General features: G+C 38.6%; 1 protein-coding gene across 11 annotated transcripts in view; it reads left to right on the top strand.

Annotated features, from left to right (window-relative positions):
* Positions 1 to 24,985, top strand: part of LOC100513319 (ankyrin repeat domain-containing protein 26-like) — a 78,934-nt gene extending 53,949 nt beyond the window's left edge. For 6 of the 11 annotated variants that reach the window (XM_085004440.1, XM_085004438.1, XM_085004439.1 and 3 more), the window contains 8 exons: positions 1,552 to 1,704; positions 4,972 to 5,065; positions 7,316 to 7,428; positions 9,057 to 9,186; positions 15,406 to 15,569; positions 16,866 to 17,105; positions 23,424 to 23,469; positions 24,642 to 24,985. In XM_085004440.1, coding sequence (XP_084860566.1) covers positions 1,552 to 1,704; positions 4,972 to 4,977 — 159 coding nt within the window. In that variant the 3' untranslated portion in view covers positions 4,978 to 5,065; positions 7,316 to 7,428; positions 9,057 to 9,186; ... (2 more) ...; positions 23,424 to 23,469; positions 24,642 to 24,985. Of the gene's footprint in view, positions 1 to 1,551; positions 1,705 to 4,556; positions 4,628 to 4,971; positions 5,066 to 7,315; positions 7,429 to 9,056; positions 9,187 to 15,405; positions 15,570 to 16,865; positions 17,106 to 23,423; positions 23,470 to 24,641 lie in introns of all 11 variants that reach the window. The other 5 variants (XM_085004435.1, XM_085004442.1, XM_085004446.1 and 2 more) reach the window with 4 other exon arrangements.
* Positions 24,986 to 25,277: the final 292 nt, after the last annotated feature.

Below are 25,277 nucleotides of genomic sequence, written 5' to 3'. Positions count from 1 at the left end.
TGTGTGTGTGTATAAAATATAGGCTATAAATCAGCCTAAGAGCATAGCTTGTATCCAGCAAACAAAAATTAGACCTGAGAGTGCTTGATGCTGAGTAAAGACAAGATGTCACCTAAGAAATTTTAAGAGATTAAGTTATAAATTGTTAATAGATAGAGACAGATATTAATTTATTCTTACACTGCTGGGATGATCATTTCAATCTTTATTGTCACTCATTGTAATACCTTGGTGGAAAAGATAAATGCAATGCTCATACCTAGTATGAGTATTTTGATATTAATAGTCATTTGGGTGGACGACCTTGACAGCCCCATCCAGATTCCCAGATGGACTGATGTGTAGGTGCTGTACCTCATAGTGCTTTTTTCCTTCAGTAGGTTTTCATACCTTTTTCATTGGTACAGTGTTATTCATGTTCATTTGAATTAAATTTGGAAATAGTTCAGTCTCAAATCATGTGTTCTTATAACCTCTCTACTCTTTAAAGGCATCCGCTTTTCATTAAATCATCATGTGGGACAAATGTGGTGCGTTTTAACAAAACTGCATTTGATTTCATCTTCCCACTGCTACTGATAATTTACTTTGAACATTTGTACCAATGATTTGCTCATAATTCTCATTTTATGGCTCAATTACTATTTTTCGGCTATGAGTTTGTCCAACAGAGAGAACTGTAGCTCTCTGATTGATTACCTTTGCCTTGGATTCCTATCCTCAGAGTAATGAGAGGTGGCAGGATTCGTGAGAGGCTGGAATAGAGCGGGCTGGGGGGAGGGCTGTAGGGGCTGTAGTCAGGGAGGCAGATGGAGGCCCGGTTATCAAAGGGCCCTGAAGTCCATGGGCATGACCTCATTTGAGCACCAAATTGAATCTGTGAGGAACTCTGGTTTGGTTTGGTTTGGTTTGGTTTAGTTTGAGTTTTACTGAAGTATATTTACGGTGAGAACTCTGAAGTTAATGGAAGCAAGGAGAGAAAATGTTCAACAAAGTGGAATTTACCACTACCTCTTAGGACTGCACACCTATTTTTTTTTTCCTCTTTTTTTTTTTTTTTTTTTTTTTTTTTTTTTTTTTGAGGCGGGCTGTACCCTCTGCTTGGGGAAGTTCCTGGGCAAGGGATCCAGCACACACCACAGCAGTGATCCAAGCCACTACAGTGACAATACTGGATCCTTAAAACGCTGGGCCCAAGAGAATGCCTTTATTCTTTTTTATTCTTTCTTTTTTTTTTTTTTTTTTCACCTCCATTTCTTTATGAGACTTCAGGAGTTAGTAGAGCTCTGCAAATTCATTGGCGGGGTTGGGGGAGTGGGAAGCAGGCCTGAATCTGTCCTCTAATAACTTAACATCGATAAGGCAGGAGGGTAACATCTGCTGTAACTTTAACCAAATTCAGTGAGCTGGAAGGTGTGCATGTGAAGGAAAGGAGAAGGCGAATTGATGTCTGTGGGGATAGTTTTCAAAGTACATGTATTGGAGTTTACTGTTACTAATGTAACTAATAATAAGGTGATTGATAAAACCAGTGACAGAGTATCTTACTAGGTGGTTGTGGGACAACTTCAACAAGAACTGGCTGATTCTCTAACAAAGCAGTCCCTGTCTGAGGCTTTATTGGAGCTGATGTCGCCTGATCATGCTAAATTAGAAGATGAGACACAGGATTTAAAGAAGAAGCTACGTCAAATCACAAGTCAAGTATGTATGAGATTGTTAAATGTTAATGAAGACATAAAATGCTTTAGGATACTAATTCCCATGGACAGCTTTCTTTTGTATTTTCGTTACAATTATTTTATTTCAATTTTATTATCTTAATTACACACTTATTTCTTAAACACTGCTTTTATTCTGCTCTTTGTATGCTATATTTTTCTTATTCTGTTTCCCCTTCGGAAAGTAGACAGTGATGCACACTCCTCAGAGAAGTTGAGAGACTTTGCTTTTTCTGTTAAACAGTACTTTTTAGTGATATCTCTACAACGATGATCAGACAAGCCAGATAAAATCAGAGGAGAATGTTTAATGGCATGATTGGAAAAAATTGTAATTTCTTACCTTCACTTTGGTGAAGGGTATGGCATCTGTGTATATTTATTTTGTTGATTTCAGATTAACTTGTGCAGAGAGGTCATTCTACAAACCAGTTGAAATTAGGCTTTGCCTTTCTTTTCTTTTCAATTTAGCTCTGTTTTTGAAATAGGGAGATATTCAGATCTTGTGTGGCATGTGCTCCCAAAAGAGAGAGTTAAGAAAATTATCTAGATCCTGCCATTGGATTTTTTTAAAAACTTCAGAGACATAATTCATGTATCTATAATTCACCCATTTAAATTGTATATTTTGGTATTTCCTATTTTAGAGGGTTATGCTACTATCACAACAATCAAATTTAGAATGTTTCCATCACCCCAAAAAGAAGCCCTGCATCCCTTAGTGATCACCCACAGCTCCCCACCTCCCTCAGCACCAAGCAGGTACCAGGCTAATTTCTCCACAGATGTGCCCATTCCGGGTGTTGCATATAACTGGAATCACATGGTATGTGGTCCTTCATGATTAGTTTTTTGCATTTGACCATAAAGTTTTCAAAATTTTACCTTGTTACAGACCATTATCAGCACTTCCACTTCATTCATTGTTGAGCAATACTCTGCTATATAGTTAAAACATTGATCCCTTCATCCGTTGATGGGCCTTTGTGTGCTTCCACTTTGGGGCTATAAAGAATGCCACTGTAAACATTCATTTTCAAGTTAGGGTGTGGACCTGTGTGGATAATTTCCCTGCTGTTGGATTTTATCCTCTGAGTGAACTGGCTGATTTCACCTGTTCCTGGCCTTTCCTCATGCTGTCCTTTCTGTCTTTTCAGTTTCTTTTCCTCTCGCCTAATCCTCCATTTATGTGGACCTGTTCCCAGTCTCTCCTTCTGCAGAAAGCTTGTTTTTTCCATCGTTCACCCTGTCCTCTTCAGCCCTTGTCATCTGGTCTGTGCAGGACAATTTAGCCCTTCATGTCACACTGCTTTAATGTGTTGTCATGAGTGATAATCTTGTCTTAGTATACATTTGTCTTTCAGGGAATGTTACAGGATATGCATGGCACCTGTCCTTGCATAAATTGAACATATTTTATCCTAACAGTTATTAGGATAAAGTACTTAATGCCATACCAATAATTCCTTCTTGGAGATAAGATATAATGAAACTTTTGTTAAATTTTTTTAAGCATGAAATATAAAATCAAAAGCACTTAATCTAATAGAGAAGAATTGCTCAATTAAATGCTAATTTTTCTCCCTCACTATGAAAGAAAAATTCTAATTTGCTTTCCTTCATTATGCAGCCCAAACTGGGATTTACAGATTGAGAGAATTTCACCAGTTGTAATGCTCTGGGGGTAGCAATTCTGATTTTGAACTCCACCAATTGTACAGCTCTGGGGGTGGCAATTCTGATTTTGATAGGCCATAACCTTAATTTTCTCACCTGAGTACTTGCTAGAGCAGCCGGACATAAACAGTTGCTGGGAATAAATTGGTTCAAAACTTTGGGAAATATCCATGCCAATGAATTAACGTTTCCTCTAACAGTCATGTACTATCAGTCAGTACTACTCAATCAAGATGCTCTTTGCATCGTAGTCCATGGTCACTGACCAGTGAGTAGGACAGAGAGGAAGTAAGTTATAAATTATTATAAGTGGAAAAAAATAGTAGTGGGTTGGTGGAATTAGTGTAAGTTTTTGAAGTTCTGGGCATCTGCTCTGGGCCTCAGGCTCCCCATTGTCTGCCACTTTGAATGGTGTGAAGGGGGATTTCCACGTGACTTGTGGAGAAGACCGTGTCCATTGGCACGCTCTCTGCCGAAACATTAAATTGTTTAGAACATACACCAGAGCAACAGTTGTAATGCTGATTGCAAACACTTAGCACTTCCTATGTGCCACCTGCTCTTCTAAGGACATGATGTGTATTCCCCAGTTTAAGCTTCCCAACATCCCAGTGAGGTAGATGCTATTATTATGTCCATTTTACAGATGGAGAAACTGAGACAGAAAATGTAAGTGGTATGCTCAAGGGCACACGGCTAATAATGGGTGGGGTTGGGACTGAGAACCACACATCCTGGCTGCTGTGTAGATACTGTCTCTCTAACTAGTCCACAAGACTTTCATAATCCCTGGACTGGCCATGGTCACTCACATATGTGGATATTTAATGTTGTAGTTGATATGGAACTTGGAAGACCAAAATATAATTGTTTACTCTAAGGTAATTCTGTCTTTTCCCCTTTGGCCAGTTTATCAGTGAGTATATGCATTTGATAAAATATAATTTAAAGCATGAATAATGTTGTGTTTTAGTACTAGAGGAGAGGTCAGTAACTTGTAAAGGACCAGATGGCAAATATTTCAGGCTTTGTGGGCCATAGGGTCTCTGTCATAACAGTTCAGCTCCATTCTTATGGCACAAAAAAGGAGTCATAAAAGACAGAAATGGGTGAAGGTGTATTTGTAGGTAAGACACAACTTCGTTTTCTTTATTTTAGTTGCAAGAAGCACAAGAACTACATATAGAGGCCATGAAGTCTACCGAGAAGATGAAGGATCACATGCAAAAGTACAGTAGAGCAGCACAGAGAATAACTTTGAGTATAAGTATAAAGCAGATAAGCAGTATAGTATAAGAATTATATCGGGAATGATAATAAAGAATGCATCATTGTGAAGCTGGGTAAAAAATTCAGTTTTGGGGTGTTTTGGAATGCAATGTACTTCCCCATTATTTCTGAATTTTTCACATTATCCACAAAACACAACTCGAAAATTGGCACGATTGCCAAATCATCTACTTTTCAAAACTTTAGAACTTATATAAATGACTCTGTAGATGTTGGTTTACAAATTGTGAGGTATTTTTAAAATCTATGTGTGCAAATAATTATTGTAAAATACCCATTTTAGCCTTGAAATTGAATCTGCCAACTTAAAAGTGACGAACAAAAAGCACGTGGGCGAAATTGAACAGCTTCATAGAAACCCGCCAAGTGCAAGTGTGGTAAGTCAGTCTTCTAATTCCTGTCATACTGAAAAGGAATTTTAATTGTTTTACTAGTAGTATATAAGGATATTTTATAAAATAGGAACTGTCTTATTGATAAAATGTATTTATTGGATTTACATTGATGCTCCTTGCTACTATAGCATAATTTCTCTCTATCGAGGACATTAACTGAATTCAGAAAGTTAGTGATTTTTGTACTAAGATTTTAAATAAAAAATTGTGCCGGAGCTCCCTTTGTGGCTCAGCAGGTGAAGAACCTAACTAGTATCCATGAGGATGCAGCCTTGATCAGCGGGTGAAGGATCTGGTGTTGCCATGATCTCTACTGTAGGTCTCAGCTGCAGCTCTGCTGTACCCCCTAGCCTGGCAACTTCCATATGCCACAGGGGTAGTCATTAAAAAACAAACAAGCAAAACAGTATAGAAAGGTTTAGGACTGAACCCCAAGGGTTACTGTCATTTAGACAGGAAGTGGGCTTAGAGAAGCATGGTTTTAGCTTATCAGTTGCTGCAAGAAAAGTAAAGCAGGATCAAAGAGTAAAGGAAAAGGTCATTGATGACACTCAAAAAAATGGTTGGTGAAATTGCAAGGCTGACAGTCAGATTTTCCTAATTAACTCGGAGTTCAGAATTCTCTTTTGGCCCAGCAATTTAAGGATCCACTGTTGTCACTGCAGTGGCTTGGGTTGCTTCTGTGGTGTGGGATTGATCCCTGATCTGGGAACTTTGCCGTCCCAGGGGCACAGCCAAAAAACATCCTGTTTTAGGGTAAAAGAAGAGAATAATTGATGAAAACCTAAATTTGCGAATGAGACCATGCATTAAAGAATGTTAAAATCCAACGGAAGGGAGAAATTTAAAAAGCTACAAGAGGGAGTTCCCGACGTGGCACAGTGGTTAACGAATCCGACTAGGAACCATGAGGTTAAGGGTTTGATTCTTGCCCTTGCTCAGTGGGTTGACGATCCGGCGTTGCCGTGAGCTGTGGTGTAGGTTGCAGACGCGGCTCGGATCCTGCGTTGCTGTGGCTCTGGCGTAGGCTGGTGGCTACAGCTCCGATCAGACCCCTAGCCTGGGAACCTCCCGTATGTCGCAGGAGAGGCCCAAGAAATGGCAAAAAGACCAAAAAAAATAAAATAAAATAAAATAAAAAATAAAAAGCTACAAGAATCGAGGAAGAGTTATATTTTTATATACTGTATAGGAAAAACTTAAACTTTAAAGAGAAAAATAGCTAATGAAAAAAGGAAGGGAGTTTTCTTGTGGTGTAGCGGGTTAAGGATCCTTCATTGTCACTGCAGCAGCTTGGGTCACAGCTGTGGCTCAGTTTCGATCCCTGGCCCAGGAACTTCCATGTGCTGCAGGCCCAGCCCCACCCCACCCCCCAAAAAAGAGAAAGAAAAGAAGAAACTGAAACTTACGCAAGAAGGCCTATGGATAATGTATCTAATCCCATGGCCATGTGATCATAAAACAAAATATAATGGGAATTGAGTGGAAATTCTTCAGAGATGATTTTAGTAAGATGTGATGAACAAAACCTGGAGTATTATGAACTATGGATGAAAATGTTGCTAGGGTATTTTTAGAAACCGAATTCTAAATATAACCACTCTTTGAAAAAGATTTTTATCAACTTTTAGTCTTTTGTGTGTCAAAACCTCTGTTTTTAACACATAAATTTTGGCAATTTCAGTTCCAGAAAAAATGAAGAAATCATGAAAATGAAAAATCAGTTAAGTTGTTTTAACAAAAGCCATTATTTATGAATTCTGTACTTATGACATCAAGTTTATGAACTATGGTTCACTATAAACACTTATGACTCATGGACTCATAAGAAATATATATGTCTATATAAATACACATATATGTTATGTAGGTATGTATAACATATATACACATGTATGTCTAGCATATATGGTATGTGATGTAATGTGTGTATATATATACTTATATATAATATAAAATATATGTATTTTTTCAGACAATCTCCTGGCATATGGAAGTGTCCGGGCCAGGGATCCAATTCAAGCTGCAACAGTGAACTACACAACGGACACAGTAACACTAGATCCTTAACCCATTGTACCAGGCAGATCAAACCCACAGCTGCATAGAGATAGCAGCAGATCCTTAACTTGCTGCACCACAGTGGGAACTCCAAAAAAATAACATTTTTAAGAAAGACAAATAAGTGTCTAGATAGGAAAAAATAACTTTGCTTATTTTTTTTTTTCAAAGTCTGTGGATGGAAAGGAACAATTAAAGCAACTGGGGGAGTTCATACCGTTTCTGGAAAGCAGTTTGGATCGGGAAAAGAAGAAAACTGATGGATTAGAAAAAGAGCTTACTGGGTAAGATTTTAATATTTCAGATCATTTCAACTATTAATGAATTATTATTTTATTAAAGCCTAGAAACAGACACATTCTGTATATGCATTTTCATAATTATAGAAATTTCCCTTTTGAAAATGTACTGTGGAAACTAAAAGCACAGTCTGAAACTTTTTTGAATGCCGCACTGTCACGCTTACTCTCTAATGATTTCCAAAACCGTGGTGACAGTGCCTGCTGCTTATAGTCACCCTAGTCTTCATCGTCTACCTTGAATTCTTATTTTTGCAGGATATCCTTGCTCTTTTTGGTGATCTTCCTTCTTTTAGTAGTGTTCTTCCCCTTCAGCATTCAAGCATTTTAATATCTAAAACCCCATCGGTGTCATGTTTAATAACATGGAAGATTATCTTGATTTGGCTTATGTTTTCTTTCTGCTCTGTTAGAAGATATACATGCAAATATATATATATTTATGTATTTGAAGTATGACTTAAAGTACAATAATCTTAGTGAGCATGGTTTGACCACTCAGAAAATAAAGAAAAGACTAGTGTTTCCCAGTGTCTGTGAAGCCCCCACCTATTTGCTGAGTGCACTTCACCCTCAACATCCCTGGATTCAACCAACTTCAGAAAAAAATTCCAGATAGTTGCAAAAGCAAAACTTGGGTTGGGCTCAGGCTGGGCCACTATTTACATAGTACTTACATTGCATTTACAACTATTTGGGTAGAATTTACATTGTATTAGATTTTAGAAGGATCTAGAGAAGATCGAGTGTGTATACTTGAGGATATGCAGGGTATATGCAGATACCGCACCATTTTCTAGAAAGGACTTGAGGATTTCAGTATCCACAGGGTATGTGAGGGTCTTGGAAGCAAAACGCTGTGGATGCTGAGGGTTGATTCTACTTAGGGTTGTTCCCTGATTCTCAACAATATTGTTTTCTCAAATAACTTTCTCTTTGTTGCTTTGCATATTGTTAACACCTCACTAACCAAGATTTCCAGATCTCTTAAAACAGTCTTGAGGAGACTTGTTACACATGCTCTCTCTGCTGATTTCCTTCCTTCTAAAGCCTGGCGGGTTTTTTTCCCCGCAACTCAGACTCCAAAGATTTTTCTCTCTTGTTTCTTTTTTCTATTTTGAGTGAGTGACTTGATGTTTTCTGTGTGAGCTTTATTTTCTTCTTGTAGGCTGTGATCAGTAGGTACCCAAATGTATTTTTGTATCTTTTCAAAACATTCACATATAAGTATGTTCTTCTTCTTCACCTTGGGTGCTGATCTCTGGTGTATTACCAGTATTTAATAAGACAGTAAGTTAATGTTTCATATTAACATACTAAAAATGGATGTAAATAATGACATATATAAATAAGAAATCTATATGAATTGTGATATGTACATGCATATACTAACACTTTCCCTACTGTATATGTTTCTAAAATTCTTGATGTTATTTATCTGAAATTATAATTTAGTTATTATATTTTCAAACCATATTAGAGCAAACAAATGAGAAAGGACCATAATTTGTAGGTTTGTTTACATTACATGGTAGAAGATATATCTGTTTTAAGTCATTATTAAATATTTACTCTTAAAGAACTTGACTTACTCATTCTATACATTTCTATAGATTGAAGGAACGCTTGGAAATGGCAAGAAGGGAAGTAAATGAACATGAAAAAGCAGAGCTTAGTGCCCAAGGTGTTGTAAAAAGCAGTCCAGCTGAAATGGATATTCAGATAGATACGCTAAAACATAAGGTAATTTGTATTCAGTTTGGGAGCCCCAAAAACTCTTAATTTGGGGAATTATAAATCACTCAGTGCTTTGAGCAGTGAACCACAGATTTTCCCTTTAATTTTATAGATGTTATATGAGTAAGACAGACACCTTTTTCCCTATTCAAAAGAGCACACTGTTAGTTCCCTTCTGTCTTGAACCCTGGCCAGTGATGTGAAGCTGAACAGCACACCATTCCTGATCCCAAAGCATCAGCTATTTTTTGGTAACAGCTTTAGTGAAATATAAAACATTCATGTAAATTGTACCGTTCAGTGACATAGAGTGTATTCCTAGAATTATGCAGTTGTCATCACAGTCAATTTTAGAACATTGTCATCACCCAACAAAGAAACCCTATACCTTCTAGCCAACACCCTGTGCCAGTGTCCCCTTCCCCACTCTTCCCAAACCTGGGGAACCACTACTCTCTTCCCTGTCTCTGTAAGAGGATTTGCCTTTTCTGGGTGTTTCATATCAATAGAATCACACAATGTTTTCAAGGTACATCGATTTTGTAGCAGGTATCGGCACTTCATTTCTTTTTATTGCTGAACATTACAACATGTTAGGGACAGACCACATTTATTTATCCATTCATCAGGTGCTAGACCTTTGAGCTGTTTCCACTTTTTGGCTATTGTTAATAATGCCAGTGTGAACATTTGTAATATAACAGCAGGTTTCGGTATAAATGCATGTTTCCTTCCTTTTGGGAATATAGTCATGACTGGCCTTGCTGTATCATATGGTCATTGTTTAGCTTTTCGAGGAACTGCCATACTGTTTTCCAGAGTGGCTGCACCATTTTACATTTTTATCCAAAGTGTGTAAGCATTTCAATTTCTATACATGCTTGTCAACACTTACTGTGACCTGTTGTTTTGCTTATAGCCATCCTAGTAGGTGTGAAGTGGCCTCTCATTGTGGTTTGGATTTGCATTTTTCTGATGACTAATATTGTTAAGGATCTCTTCATGTGCTTATGATGCACTTATGTATCTTCTTCCAAGAAATGTCTGTTCAAGTGTTTGCCCACTTTTAAATTGGTTTTGCTTTATTACTGAATTGGAAGGGTTTTTTGGTATCCTGGATACCATTTTTTTTTTTTTTTTTTTTTTTTTTTTTTTGCCAGGTACAGGATTTTCACATGTTTTCTCCCCTTCAGGAGATTGCCTCTTCAGCTTCTTCATGGGGTCATTTGAAGCACAGACGTATTTGATATTGAGGAAGTTCAGTTGATCTATTTTTTGTCTTTTGGTGTCATATCTAAGAAACAGTTGTCAAATCCAGTCATGAAGATAACACCTGTGTTTTCCTCTAAAGAATTTTTGTAGTTATAGCTCTTGGATTTTGAATTAATTTTTACATATGGTTTGAGGTAGGGGTTTCATCTTATTCTTTTCTGTGCGGATATCCAGTTGTCCCAGTACCATTTGTTTAAATGGAATTACTTGTCACTCTTACGACAGTCAACTGACTGTAACTGTGAGGGTTTCTTTTTAGATCCTCAGTGGTGATGCACTGATCTGTATGCCAGTGTGCCAGTACTAAGTGCCAGTACTGTCAGATTTTATGGGAACGCTTTCCCCAGTCATCCTACAGGTTAACAGTTGTTTTATGTGATAATAACAGGTCAGTGTAGTGGGATGATTTTTAACTACTGCTGTGGAGATTTTCTGCTTCTGAAGGAACTGTGGCCAGCTTAGGCCTGCTGACTCCGTGACATGATGGAAAGTAGGCTTACAAAGATAAAGTCCATTTCTCTTCTGCCCTCTATCAGAACTACTTCTCTAACCCAGTGCCTCCCACTTCACTCCAGTTTTTCTCAAATCTTGGTCACAGGATCTGCTGCCTTGGTCCTCTCTGTGCGCTCTTAAGTTTAACTCATTATAATTCACAGACTCATCCATAAATTTTTTTGCTGTCTGGGGGAGAAAATTAAGTCTGTGCTGTCAGCTTTCCTCTTTGGTAGTCTCTCTATCCAGCCTCTTGCAGTTCACAGCTCAGTCCTCTTTTGACTTGGTTCTTGTGCGCACCACTCCTCCTGATCGTGTTCTTGGCTCTCAGAATTCACAGGTCCTTGTTTCCACCTCCTTTTACTTCAAGGGATGCGTAGCCGTGTTTATAACTAATACATAATTAATGGAATAAAGGTTTCATGCCATCCAAAGAAAAATACTCAAGAGTGCAGCTGTTAAAAATCAGATAATATTGAGAATTTGCTTGTGGCACAGCTGGTTAAGTATCCAGTGTTGTTACAGCAGCGGCCCAGGTTGCTACTGTGACACAGGTTCAATCCCAGGCCCAAGTGCGCCCCCCCAAAAAAAACAGGTAATATTTAATCAGTTTATCAGAGACAAGTAATAAATCCATAATTTGTATTTCACAATTTCAAAGACTGTTTGTGTGATGTGGAGAAGCATTGTGGTAGAACGTAAGAGGAGATAGTGTTACCTCCTCATGCGGACAAGCTTTAAGCAGAGAGAAAATTGTATTTAACTTAAATACCACCAAAGGACACTACTTATGTTTTACTAGTGTGGAAATTAAAAATGCTTCCATAGGGTTTATTTCCTCCCTGAGGAAAGGAACATGAATGCAGATTGAGTGCTAGATTATTAAATACTCAAAGCTGCCTATCTCTGGAATTTCAGTTAAATGAGATGAGTTAAAAAGTCTGATTTTGGTTATTTTACTGACGATTTCTAGTTGTTTTTCAGGTGCTGTACTTCAAATCATGTGCCTCCTTGCTTACAAGTTTTCCTTAGCCTCAATCTTGAGACCTTTTAAGGTGGCTCACGTGCCAATTTATAAGAAATTGTAATTAAAGGGAACCCTAAAAAGCTTCCTCCTCAGAAGTTCTTAAGTGTCTCTTCTAGATATCTGCTTCTTCTCCTCAGTGTTTTTTGTCATTAAGAAATTAATCTGGTAGATTTTTTTTTTCTTTTTGTCTTTTTAGGGCCAAACACAGCATATGGAATTTCCCAGGCTAGGAGTCAAATCGGAGCTACATACAAATCAGAACCATCCTATGCCACAGCCGCAACAATGCCAGATGTGAGCCGTGTCTGTAACCTACACCACAGCTCTCAGCAACACCAGATACTTAACCCACTCAGCGGGGCCAGGAGTCAAACCTGCGTCCTCACGGATGTTAGATTCGTTTCTGCTAAACCACGGTGGGAACTCCTTAAAGTAATCTCTGCATTTATTAGATTCCTGGTAATAGGATCCCAGATTCTACTGTGTTTATGAGATATTTCTTATGATCATTTTTAATACAGTTTCCTGTTTATCCGTTTTTCCCTGACAACTTCCCAGAGGTTAGTGGCTTAAATAAACAACATGTATTTTGTTCATAATCTACACTGGGAAGAACGTGGCCAGGACAGTGGCCTCTGTCCCCCTGAGCTTCAGCTGGGGGAGCGAGAAGGCCGGGGTCTGGAATCACTTGAAGGTGTGTCCACCCACTCGTCTGATTGGTGGTGGTGGTGGGTGGCTAGAACTTTGGTTGGGCCAGGCGAGTGCAACCCCTGCCCTGAACACCTGGGGTCTCTTTCCGGCCTGAGCTCCTTCACAACAGTGGCCTGGGATCTCAGGTTAAGGGCCAAGGAGAAGCTGTATTGTCTTTTCTAACCTAGGCTTGCAGTTCACAGAGCATTTTCCCCATGTTCTGCTCGTTAGGAGCAAGTCACTTAAGGCTGCCCCATGTCAGACCTTTTTTATAAGGTGGGTTTTCTAAAACTTATCTTTACATTTAAAAACCAGCCTTATATCTACTCACTGGCCACAATTTTTTATATTCCATCCACATGAAAAAGACCCTTATTCCTACCTAGTTCTCCCACAACTCTCAGTTATGATGGTATCAGGCTCAGGCTCCAGTCCCAGATTGTACCATCTTCATCAGATACAGATACAGCTAAGGTACCTGGGTGTGGTTTTTAGTGTTTAGCCCCTTGATTACAGTCCTCTCACTATGAAGATGTGGGAAATAAAGGGTCCAGTTATCTACCACCCACACACCCACCATTCTTGGCCTCTTAGTCAACAGTGGTAGCAGTGTTTTTACTTCCACAGTTCTCTTTAAAACTTTGAGTTTCCTCTGAATTTTATTGGGGTACATTCCATTGCAAAAGCTGCCCTTACATGAATCTTTTTGAGGTAAGCTCTTCACCTTGAGCTCCCTGTGAAGTTCTCATGGGACAAAACCATTCAATTCTTATGCTTTAATATCTTTAACAGAATTTGAGGCAGACATGAAATCTTTCCAAGGTCTTAACAAAGGGATTTACAGTCTTGGCTCATCTGTAGACCATGGTTTCCTGGCAGTACCCTGGGTGTGAGCTTAGCCAGGAAGCCATTTCTTTATTTTAGTTGTATTTGACAGCTGGACACATGCAAGTGCTGTAAATGGGATACAGATATTTGAACCCAGTGAGTCCTGGTTTCTTTAGGTTAATCATCTTTTCTTGTTGGCTGTCACTGTCAGCCTGTTCAAGGGCCATCAGTCTTCCCTTAACCATCTTGCAAAGCCCTTGCGTTTTTCTCCTTACTCTTCACGACATCATTGTACCTGCAGCCAGTGAGTCCTTCCCAACTCAGTGTCACTGAAATACCAGTGAGTACTTTGGTGTGTTTTGGTTTCATTTGTTCTCTTATTTTCTGGAAAGTAACAAAGACTTACAAACCTTGAGGCATTGTTTGGTTCAGGAAACTTGTGTGCATCATCTCACTAAACTTTTACACTGGGAGATATGATTTCTCCTTCACTCTGTGAAACATTTCTCCTTGGAATGCAGGTCAAATGAGTATAAAATATTTGTAGTTCTGAAAAAAGGCTTATGGCATTGGAATGCAGACTAAAGAGATTATTTCATTAGAGTCTTGTTTTCAAAATGTTGTTTGGGGAGCCATTTATTACCTCACCTCTAAAGAATTCAATATCCCTACAGCTTCCTTAAAAATCATGGACAGCTAAGCTAAGGGGGAAGTGCTAAGGGACTTTTTACTAAGAGATGACTTATAGTCATTTTACGGAGGAAAGATATGCAATAATTATAGACATAAAATATAAAATCAAGTGCAAATGTGTAATACAGATGATGACAGGAATGATTTTATTTTTGTGACTCTCAGTGGTTTGAAATTTTTCATTTTCTGCATAATTCAAGATTCTACATTCTACAGTGTAGATAGCATTTTATTGTAACTGAATTTATTTCAAAATGTGATATTGGTTGTGAGTTAAGCTGTTCTCAACCTACTTCCCTCATTACACTGTGTTACTCAGTGTCATTATTATTCTTCACTCTGTCATATCAGAGTGATGGTCCGAGAGCACAGCAGTAAACTGCATGTTCCAAATGTCTACATCTGGATGCAAAAAAATCAAGTTCTTCGACAGGAATTATTATGTACGAAAGGAATGCAGAAGAGATGTGGAAAACTCGAGGAGAATAAAAAAAATTGGAACAAGCAGTAGTAAACCTCAAGAGTCACATAGAAATGAATATGGTGGAACGCAGTCAGGTAGAGCACTGTGAACAGGAGACTGAAGAAGGAGCAAGACAGGAGGTAGAAGAACAGTTAACAAAAGTCCGCTTATTCCTACAGGTGGATGTATTGATCTTGAATGTGCTATAATTCACTTCCCTCTAAATTACAACATGGATGTATACATTTTATGTGTTTCCTCTGCTTCTCTTCTAATAGTTGGTTTTGTAGATTTCCGAGTGGAAGATGGCATTTTTTTCTCCCTTAAGATATTCCAGTTTCCGTCATTATTATCACTAAGTTGAGCTTTTAGATTACAGTGATTCAGATGACAAAATCACACCAATTGGTATAATGCAGGGCTATTTGGAGGATAAGAAAATATTGTGATTGAAAAATTGTGCTGTACTCTTGGATTACTCATACATTGTATTTCTCAATTTTTTTTAAATTTTAAAGTGATCCTATGATTCTTTATGTTATCACATGACATGAGCACTAATATAACAGCAATTCAACTTTAATTTTATAATTCAGATATAATTCAGTTAACATTGATGATAAACATTTTAAAGTGAGCTTCTTTTTCAGCACATTTACATTTGCTCTCTGAATCGTTGACTCCAAACTAAACGAGTAAATATACTAGAGTTACTCAGGTTATAATTATTTTTTAAATGTTTCCTTTTAATTTGCTTTAGACACAAGCAGCGTCTCAAGAAAACTTAGAGCAATATCTGAAATCTCAATGCTCCAAAGAACACACTTTTCATGAATCTTCTAGTAAAACGAAATTGGAAAAATATAAGAAACTCTACCTAGAAGAATTAAAATTGAGAACGTCGCTGGGAAAAAAACTGAACAAGTAAGTTAAAACATAGAGTCATAAGCTAAGTGCTTTAGCGTCTTTGCAATGTAGAGAGTGATATTATTATAAAATTTCTTGTTGGAATTTCTATAAACAGGAGTGTTATCAAGTTGAACTATTTTTTGGAAGATGATACCTTAAACCAAAAGGGTTACATTCTGGCTTTTGATAAATTTACTTTCTTGATTATGATATTTGCTTTCATCACCAGAGGGTGCTGTGAAGGCAAACTCTGATGGATCCTCTTAAATTTTTCTAACCTACATAAAGGCATGCATGTGAAAGGGGGAAAATTAACATAGGGGTGAAGGGCAGTATACTTCACTTAGTGGCTGAGAACAATACAGTGGCCTGCCTGTGGAAAACAGCAAGGGCAGCTCCCACCTCCCATACTTTGGTAACTACTGTTATGAGCTACAGGTGTCCCCACTATCCAAATCTAGAATGTTTCTATGAAATCTTTTTTTAAATTCTTTTGATGGCCACATCTGCAGCATATGGAAGTTCCTGGACGGGAGGTCGAATCAGAGCTGCAACTGCCAGCCTACTCCACAGTCACAGCAAAGCAGGATCTGAGCCACGTCTGGGACCTACAGCACAGCCCACGCCTACGCCAGATACTTAACCCACTGAGAGAGGCCAGGGATGGAATACGCATCTTCGTGGATACTAGTTGGGTTCATTAACACTGAGCCACAATCGGAACTCCCCCTATGAAATCTTTCCTATAACCCAAATGGCATAAAGCAAAGAAGCAGTTAGCTGAGGACACTTCTTGCTAGTGGGTGCATAAAATAAATATGCATAAATAAAGCACAGAGGCTTCTGGCACAGTTAAAAGCCACGGAGGCTTGATGCTGAGATGCTAAATATACTTCCTGGGGGAGGAGCTTCATGGGTCTGCTCTCCCTGCTTGAGTTGCAGTGCCTCTGAGATGGCTCTTTGCAGAAAGAACACTGACCACTGTTTTGGGTCTTTGCCTCTTTTCATAAAATCGGAAATCCTCTTCAGATTTTTTTTTCCAGTTATCATCAAAAACATGCCCATGTAAACCTTCCCTTAAAGCAAAGAACATATACTTTTGGGAAGCAGGGGATACTTGTAGCTACCTCTGGAACTGTCTCCGTTCTTTTTGATCAAGGCATATATGTCCTTCTGCCCTGAGACATTTTCTGAGTCAAAACATGGTTCAGTGGGACATTCCATTTATTATTATGGGGGCAACTTAATAAGGTGCCTATCAGTTAGGAATCATCTGAGGAAAATGAAATGAATGAAATTTGCATTTTGCAGACTTCACGGGATTAAGGAGAGGCTGGCTGAGACCAGTACGAAACCTCTGTTGAAGAAACAGCGGAACAGATCTTTACCCCAAACATTTACTACAAGTCCAGTCCTGGAGCCACCTGGTGCTGAAAATATTCCCAGTAGCTCCGTGTGTTCAGAAGGAATCTTACAACAAGAGAAACCTTAACGTCTTCTACCTCACGTTCACGGCCTTCTTTTGACAGCATTGTGACTGACTTGATGAAGGTTAGTTAAATTATCCTTTCTTCCTTGCGTTTCAGATTTCTGATATAATTCGTGTTTTCAATTGGTGAAATTCTGAGTTGTTTATTTGACTTATGCACACTTAGTAAAAGCCATAATTATTTGTGCTAATAAAGACAGAAGACAAATTTTGTCATTTTTTAAGTCCCTGGATTTCTCCTTTTAAGAGATACCTATCATCAACTTTATTCAATAAATGTAACTAATTGACAAATTTAAATTTCTTGAAAAGCTGCATTTAAATGCTTTTTTTTTTTTCTTTTTAGGGCTTCACTTGCAGCCTATGGAAGTTTCCTCTGCCACAGCCACAGCAGCGTAGGCTCCAAGCCGTGTCTGTGACCTGTATCACAGTTCAGGCAGCCCTGGATCCTCAACCCACTGATGGAGGCCATGGAGCAAAGCTGCTTCCTCACAGATACTAGTTGGGTTTGTTACTGCTGAGCCACAACAGGAACTCCTTAGATGCTACTTTAGAAATTAAATATTATTGCCGAATAACCAAAGATACACTTTCAGATGTTTGGCATACTTGATTACAGCTTGGCCATAGTTGACAGTAATTTTCAAATTCTGTTGCACGTTAGTTTTCCTACCCCTCAGCATAAGTGAATGGTTGGCATTCAAGCACTGAACCACACATGGATGTTTATTACTTAAAGGAAGCGATGATAAAGCCTTTGTACGAATGAAGTGAACTTTTAACACTAAATTAACAGGTTTAGTTCCCATCATGGCTCAGTGGGTTAAGAACCCAACACAGTGTCCGAGAGGATGCAGGTTCAATCCCTGGCCTTGCTCATTGGATTAAGGAGCAGGCATTGCCCCAAGCTGTGGCATAGGTCACACATGTGACTCAGATCTGGTGTTGGCATGCCTGTGGTGTAGCCATCAGCCTCAGCTCTGATTCGACCCCTGGCCTAGAAACTTCCATTGCCACTGGTGCAGCCATAAAAATAAAAGGTTCATTTCTGCTTATTTTTTTCTTTTTCTTTTTCTTTTTTTCCTTTGTGGTGACCCTGCAGCATTTGGAGTTTCTGAGCCAGGGATCAGATCTGAGCCACAGTTGGGACCTATGCCACAGGTCAGGCAATGCAGATCCTTTAACCCGCTGTGGGGTCCAGGGTTAAACCTGCATCCTGGCATTGCAGAGATGCTGCCCATCCCATTGCGCCAAAGCAGGAACTCCCTCATTTCTGTGTTTAACTTAAAACTTTGGTCATTTTCTTACATGAAAGTACATTCTTAATTTCTGTTTTACTGGTGGCATTTCAATTTCAATTTTTATAAAATGTCTTGCTCAGCAATTGTAGTACATTCCTAAATATATGTTAAATAAAGGCCCTATTTAAACTTTTTAAATGAAGTTCACCTATGTCTCTGTCTTGCCATGACTTAGATGAATGATGTCTAAGATGGCAATGATGGGGCGTCTGTGAACTGCAACGACTTTACCTTGTGTGTCAGTGCTATTAAAATAGCCTCTTTAATCAGGGTGTTTTCATGATGTTCCTGATGTAAAGTAGCTTGGGCCCTCCTTAAATGATGTTTCAACTTGTTTCCTCACTTGGCGTCATGTCATAATAAATCATAGAAGAGCAAAGTTAAGATGCTTAGCACTGCAGCTCAGTTGGGCCTGAATGCTTCAGAGTGTTGAAACTGGACTCTAGGGTACAAAAATAAAATACACGTCATACTCTTCTGTCAGTAGATAAGCAGGATGCAAACTTAAAATATTCTCATTAGTTGACACCCAAAAAATCATGACATGCATCATTTTACAAGATGAGAAAGAAAGAGGGTTTGTGTGCAGAAGACAGAAGTCACGCAAGAGAAAAAATGCTGAGGCATTTCACACTTTAATTTTTTGGATGAAAGAGGTGTTTATTGTTTAGTATTTCTCGTTAAATTGAAAGATAGTTCATTTTAAACGTAATGTTGTAATTCTGAGATTTACATAGCTCCCTTGTGGGGCCTTCTCTGTCAAATCATGCTGGAGTTAATAAGAGAGATTTAAAAATATTCCCTCAAGAGGCAAAGACATGTCTCCGTGATCACTATAGACGGGATGCCTGAAAAGAGTTCTTCTACAGGTACTGTTTTCTGAATTCTCAGTCAGAAGGAAGGGGCCTTCTAGAATTGCTGTGGCTGTAACTATTTCTACTAGGAAAACATAAAATAATCCTCTGAGAGGAGTTAACATACTGTCTAAAATGTCAGAAAGGGGTGGGTTTTGATCAAGGAGCTGAAAAATGAAGTAGAGCAGGACCTCATTGCTCATGCCCTCCAGAGGCCATGGTTTGCATCTACTAAGCCCCAACTCCGCCCTCATCACACTCCCTCCCCCTCCATCTTGGCAGCCACAGGTCTGTTCTCCATGCCCAAGAGTTTGTTTCTTTTCTGTAGATTGGCTCACTGCTGCCATATATTAGATTCCAGATGGAAGTGACATCATCTGGTATTTCTCTTTTGCTTTTGACTTAAAGATGAACGTTTAGCATGACACATGATGTGTCTCAACAGAATATTGAGTCACATTTCCTTTCAGAAATAAGCCTCCAGTTTACATCACCAAGGCAGTGCCGTCCACGCTGAAGTTTAACTCTGATCACACAATCACAGCAGTTAATCGAGTTTCTCAGAAGTCAGAGGCAGAGTTCAGACAACGTGTTTATTGTTTTACTTCTGTGCTGCATATAATCCCACATGTCCCACTTCGTTTTGTCCACATGGACCAGTGAGCAGGCATTTTATCTTTTGAAAGATAAGGGTAACTGCTCAACTTCTTCCAGTCCTTTTTCATTCATTTTTCCTCCCTGTACTTCATTTTTCAGCAGCTTAATCAACAGAGTCTTCCTCAGTACTTTTCTCTGCAGCAAAATAGATGTATTTAATGCTAACAAGCTAACCAGTGTAATTTCCTTCACACATGAACCTACTTACAAGTGGATAATGAAGTGGTTTACATGGCTTGGTTTTATTATATTTCCCTAGTTGCATTTACTTTTATAACTTTCAAAATAAGAATGATATCAAATTTTAACTTAAAAGTATCAATAATTACTGAAAGTATATTAGAAAAGCATGTGTATGTCTATGTGTGTGGCATGTATGCTTTTCTCAAATTAGTCTCAAAAAGTGCAACCTTATTTTCCAGCCCATTACCTGGAATTTCATCTAACAGGAATACGTTATGGTTGGTTGAATGGACGTATATTTGTACTTGCTGTGCTTGGCTCTACTATATTTCTCTGTCAGAATTACTCCTTACTAATTTTCCCTGGTTCAGAACAGGGTTTGGGAGTTCTATGGATCCTGTAAGCTGAAGCATAGGTCCAGATGCGGCTCCAATTTGACCCCTAACCTGGACTTCTATATGCCACAGTTGCGGCTGAAAAAAGAAAGAGGAAAAAAAGAAAAAAGGAAAAAAAAAAAAGCTAGGGATTGTTTTGAACAGCGTACATTAATTACAATGTCAGGGAAGAAGGAAACATTTCTATGAGTGTTTTCTGGTCATCGTCCTTGTTGAAACTGTGATGAGGTAGCTAGCCAATGACACTTCTCCTTGTAAGGACAGAATGTGGGAAGGAGTCAGGCAGGTGGTGATCAGCTAAGTAGCCTCATCACTATCACATACTGATGAATTGTAGGACAGAGTTTAGATGTGCAGCCACCCTGGGCTTCGGAATTCTTCATCCCCAATCGGGCCCTTTGCCTCTCAGTCCTAAAGGGAGGAAGCAAATGCTTGACACCTCTGCCGGGGGCGTGCTGCTTCCTTCCTGCAGATGTGAGACCCAAATTCAAGGTGCTCTAGGAAGACACATCTTTTCAAAGAAAAGATTCAGAACCAAGCAGGCTCTCCTTAGTTCCTTCTTACAAACTCGCCCACTAGGTAAATCTCCTTTCCTCTCCTGATGTGGGTGGAGGAGGTCTTAAGTCCTCAGGTGGAAATTTTAGGCCAAGGAAGTGAAATTCACCTGTAATTTCTGACTGGATTTAAATTGCAGTTGGGGTTGAGCTCCTCTCTCTTGTATATACCAGGTAATGATGAGAGATTGGAGAGAAGGATGCTAGGTGGTCAAGAGAAATCTGTTTTATATTCTAAGTATGGCCATAAATTACCTCCAAGGTGGATAATTCATTTGTTGGCTGACTTTGGTAAAATAAATTTTATTTGGAGGAAATGAATATTGTTTTAAGGAAGAATCTCTGTTTCAGCCGGCTTGATACCATTAAAGATTTTCTCCTTCAAGTTGCCTGTCCTTTGGTTAAACAAAGGTGTGCTTTAGAAATTGAGTGTATTGACCGCATATAATAGGAGTTGCATTGATAATTTACTCTTGTCCATGCCTTTAAAACATATAATTTAGTTAGAAAGTTATCATTTCATGTCTCATACCTCAAACATTATTTGTCTACATGACACTCTTCCATATTTTCTCTCAGTTCTAGTTTAAAATCTGTCTTTTTCCCTAATCCGAGGAAGGAGCTGTCATACACCTCTAGACTGAGCAAGAAGGCCTTTTGCTTTGTGACCCCAGGCAAGCTGCAGTCTCTCGGCCTGCCTCACTTACCTCTTGTCAGATTAAGTTCTAACTAAATCAATCACTTTCCTCCCTTAAATTATTTTTCAAAAAAACCCCTTTCTTTCTGAAAAGTATTTTTTTGCATGAAACTGTATTATATAAAACAGAGACAAACATAGAGCTGTTCAGCCAAAGGAAAGAAGGAGAGTCTGAAGCTGAAACTTCTTTGGCCCTCAATCCTGAAGTGCCCCCCTTCTTTTTCACTGGGACAGAGTTTGGAAACTAAAGGTTAAGAGGGAAGCCTTATAGTTAAAAATCTTACACTTACAGCCTGCAGATTCCTTGTTTTCTTACCTAATTTTCTCACCTTTCTTTGACTTTGGGAAATGGAAAAGTTGAAAGAACATTGCAGGTGTGTTCCTTTGATTAATGTTGGACTAAACTACTTCCTTCATCTGAACACAGTTCTCACCTAGAAATCAACATAAAGGTCTCAAAAGTACACACTGAGGACAAGAGCTTTGGGCAGAAACGACAGTAATCTTACACTGGTAGTTCCCTAATCCAACATGTATAAAATGTGATTTACATTTTTGCATAGTGTTTATTATAAAATAATTTTATAAAAATATAAGTATGTATAGGCAGTATAAAATTCTTTCAGTAAGGCTTTCTCCGTTCACCTGTTATCAGCTGTGACTTTCACGAGACCTATCTAGGAATGCAGTCACATTACTCACTTTATTTGGCCTCTCTGTAATGCTGCTGTAAGAAAAATGTTATGGAGAAGAGTCTGAAAATGTTGGAAAACATGTGAGGCAAACATTTGTCTTGGCACGTACACTTGACCAGGGCATTGTCTGTCATGGTATCCTTATCACCTCAGTGTTGGCTTCAGTATGCTATTTTAGATCCTGCTGAGCGAGAGGGTGCATTTTGTATGAAACCTATAATAAAAAGAATACTCTAGGTGGAGGCACTTGTAATATAGTTTGAAATAGCCTCAGCCATTTCAGAACAAAGTGGATAAATATAAATAGATGTTTCCAAAAGCCAGCCCTCATTTCTAGAATGGAAACAAAATTCCAGAGTTACAATGCAAGAATTATATATTGTTTTCCTTGTTTCTAATTCTAGAAAGTCATGATCAGAATCCCAGGGTGAAAACCAGCCTAGCCCCTCTCTTATTCCTTTCTTCAAGCAGGTTTTGGGTTTTTTGTTTTTGCCACTAAAATTTTCACATGACATTATAACAGAACCACTTTCTTCATTTTATGTATTTAAGATTCTATGTTGAAAAATTATTACCATGGAACAGACCTTACAATTTTAGTGTCATAGAAGTGTAAGAATGGAAAGCTCATTTTAAGGAAAAATCCATTGGTTAAACCTTAATAAAGGGAAGTTTTTCTAAGAATTGCAAAGTAATGCATTCAGTGTAAAATTTAACTTGAATAGTTTAAACTTCTTTGTCCCAGAAAGATCAAGCATCAGCCTCTGAAATTATGTATATTCAATACACCAATATTTATTGTACTTTGGATCAGATTAATGCAAACAGCATTACATATGTATGTTCTCTATTAGTGAAAATCAAAATAGGTAGGAATTTATTTTATTTCATTCATTTGCTTATTTTTCTATTTGAGCAATCCCCAAGTTAGGTCTCATCTGAAAGTATTATTTACAGGCCATATTTCATAAGCTATATATAGCATTTGTACAATAATGCTCTTGTTTAACTTCAACATTATAAATAACATTTGACTTATTTCAGAGTCAGCGGAAGATGGAAAAATATATAAATAGAGCATTAGCAGAAGGTATGTTGTCAAAATTTATGAATTACATTTAGACATTGATTTCTGAAATCAACTATAAATAGTAAATGGCAACTCTTTCCATTGTTTGCATAACAGACACTACAGTAAGTATTTTTCCTATACATATCACATGAAAAGTATAAAACAATAGGCATTTATAATGAAAAATATACTCATTCATTATTTATGCATCATGTTCCTTAGCATTCAACAAATTCTCAAAAAGCCGATTTGCTTTTCTTTGTGGCTCTATTCTTTCTCTATTCTGCCTTCCTCATGGCCCGGTCCGCCTGCACACTGACACTGTTCTGAGAAAACAGGGGGTTCACCACCTTCTCAACTTTCTGGTAGTGATCGAGGCCAAAAAACCCAGACTCAGGCCATCACGGTTCATGCAGCTTTCACTTGGTGGGTGACATTTGAATTTCCTGTCGTTAAAGTTGCCATTGGTTTAGCTTTTGCCCCCAGGAAAAGTTCCAAATTCCTTCCCGTGGAATAAAAACACCCAAGTCAGTCTGGTTCCTGAGGAGGCATTCCGCCTTAGCTCCCTCCTCCCCTCCTCTGCCCCTTTCCTCTGTCTGGCATCTAGTCAGACAGACAGCTGGCAATTCTGAACAGCCCTTGCTCACCTCTGCTCTTTGTGTTTGCCTCTTCCCTCCAGTTCCCATAGTTTTGCCACATCCTTCAGGTGTCTACTTCCATATCACCTCCACGCGAAAGCTGACAGTATTGACACCAAGTTGGATGTCCCTTCTGAGGGTTCCAATCATGCGCTCTTTTCTGCCTGTCATAGGACTTATGACTCTGCATGGAAATTGCCTTTTTGTCTAGTTTTCCAGTTTAGAGTATATGATTATTCAGGGTGGCCTGTGTCACCTTCCACTCGTAATTCCAGTGCCTGTCACGGTACCTCAGCACATGGCTGTTGACTAAATGAGTGAGGAGTGAGAAAAGCAGAAGCTCTGAGAGTCGGCCTTGAGAGCAGTGAGCTCAGCATGTAACCATGGGCAAACGATAAAATAGTCATTGTGTATTTTGTGCTGTAATCGTATATAGATATTTTTCATTCTTCTTAACACTTAGAAAGGTCTCTGTTCTTTTTAACTCCCTATATTTTGATTAACTAGAAAGGATTTTAGATAAAGAATGCCATTCTTTCCTTTTCTCTCCAGGCATTGCTGAACTTGATTCTTGTGTACCGGAGAGCTTCTCATCTAAGATCTAGTGATGAGCCCTTTTGTAAACATGACACAATATGTACAGATTTTGAAGAAAACTTACATTGTCTGAAAAAGAAATAGTAGAACTTTATATCTGCTGGACAGTTAACATAACATTTTTGTTTGTTCCCATTAAATATGTTGTAAAAATCCTTATCGAAGCAAATATTTTTGTGTCATATGTATACAAGAATTTTTATAGTATTTTCCATCATTTTTCTCTGTATGTAACATTGAAGGAGATTTTGTGAATAAAACCCAGCACTGTTGAGTTTTTCATACTCCAGCTGAACCCAGATACCAGCTATTTAATCAGCAGCCAAACCACCAAACCTGTCGTTAATCTTTAGCTGTGTTGGGAGTTCCTGTTGTGGCACAGTGGAAGTGAATACGACTAGGATCCACGAGGTCACCGGTTGGATCCCTGGCCTTGCCTAGTGGGTATGAGCTGTGGTGTGGGTCACAGAATTGGCTTGGATGCCATGTTGCTGTGGCCTAGGCTGACAGCTATAGCTCTGATTCGAACCCTACCCTGGGAACTGCCATATGCCACAGGTACAGCCCTGAGATACAAAGCAAAAAGAAAAA

The sequence above is a fragment of the Sus scrofa genome, chromosome 17, assembly GCF_054392235.1.
Source record: "Sus scrofa isolate SSC_HxYL_T2T_F1_AM1 chromosome 17, Sscrofa_HxYL_maternal_Yorkshire_Landrace_v2.0, whole genome shotgun sequence".
NCBI lineage: Eukaryota > Metazoa > Chordata > Mammalia > Artiodactyla > Suidae > Sus > Sus scrofa.
This window is presented reverse-complemented; position numbering and strand designations above follow the sequence as displayed.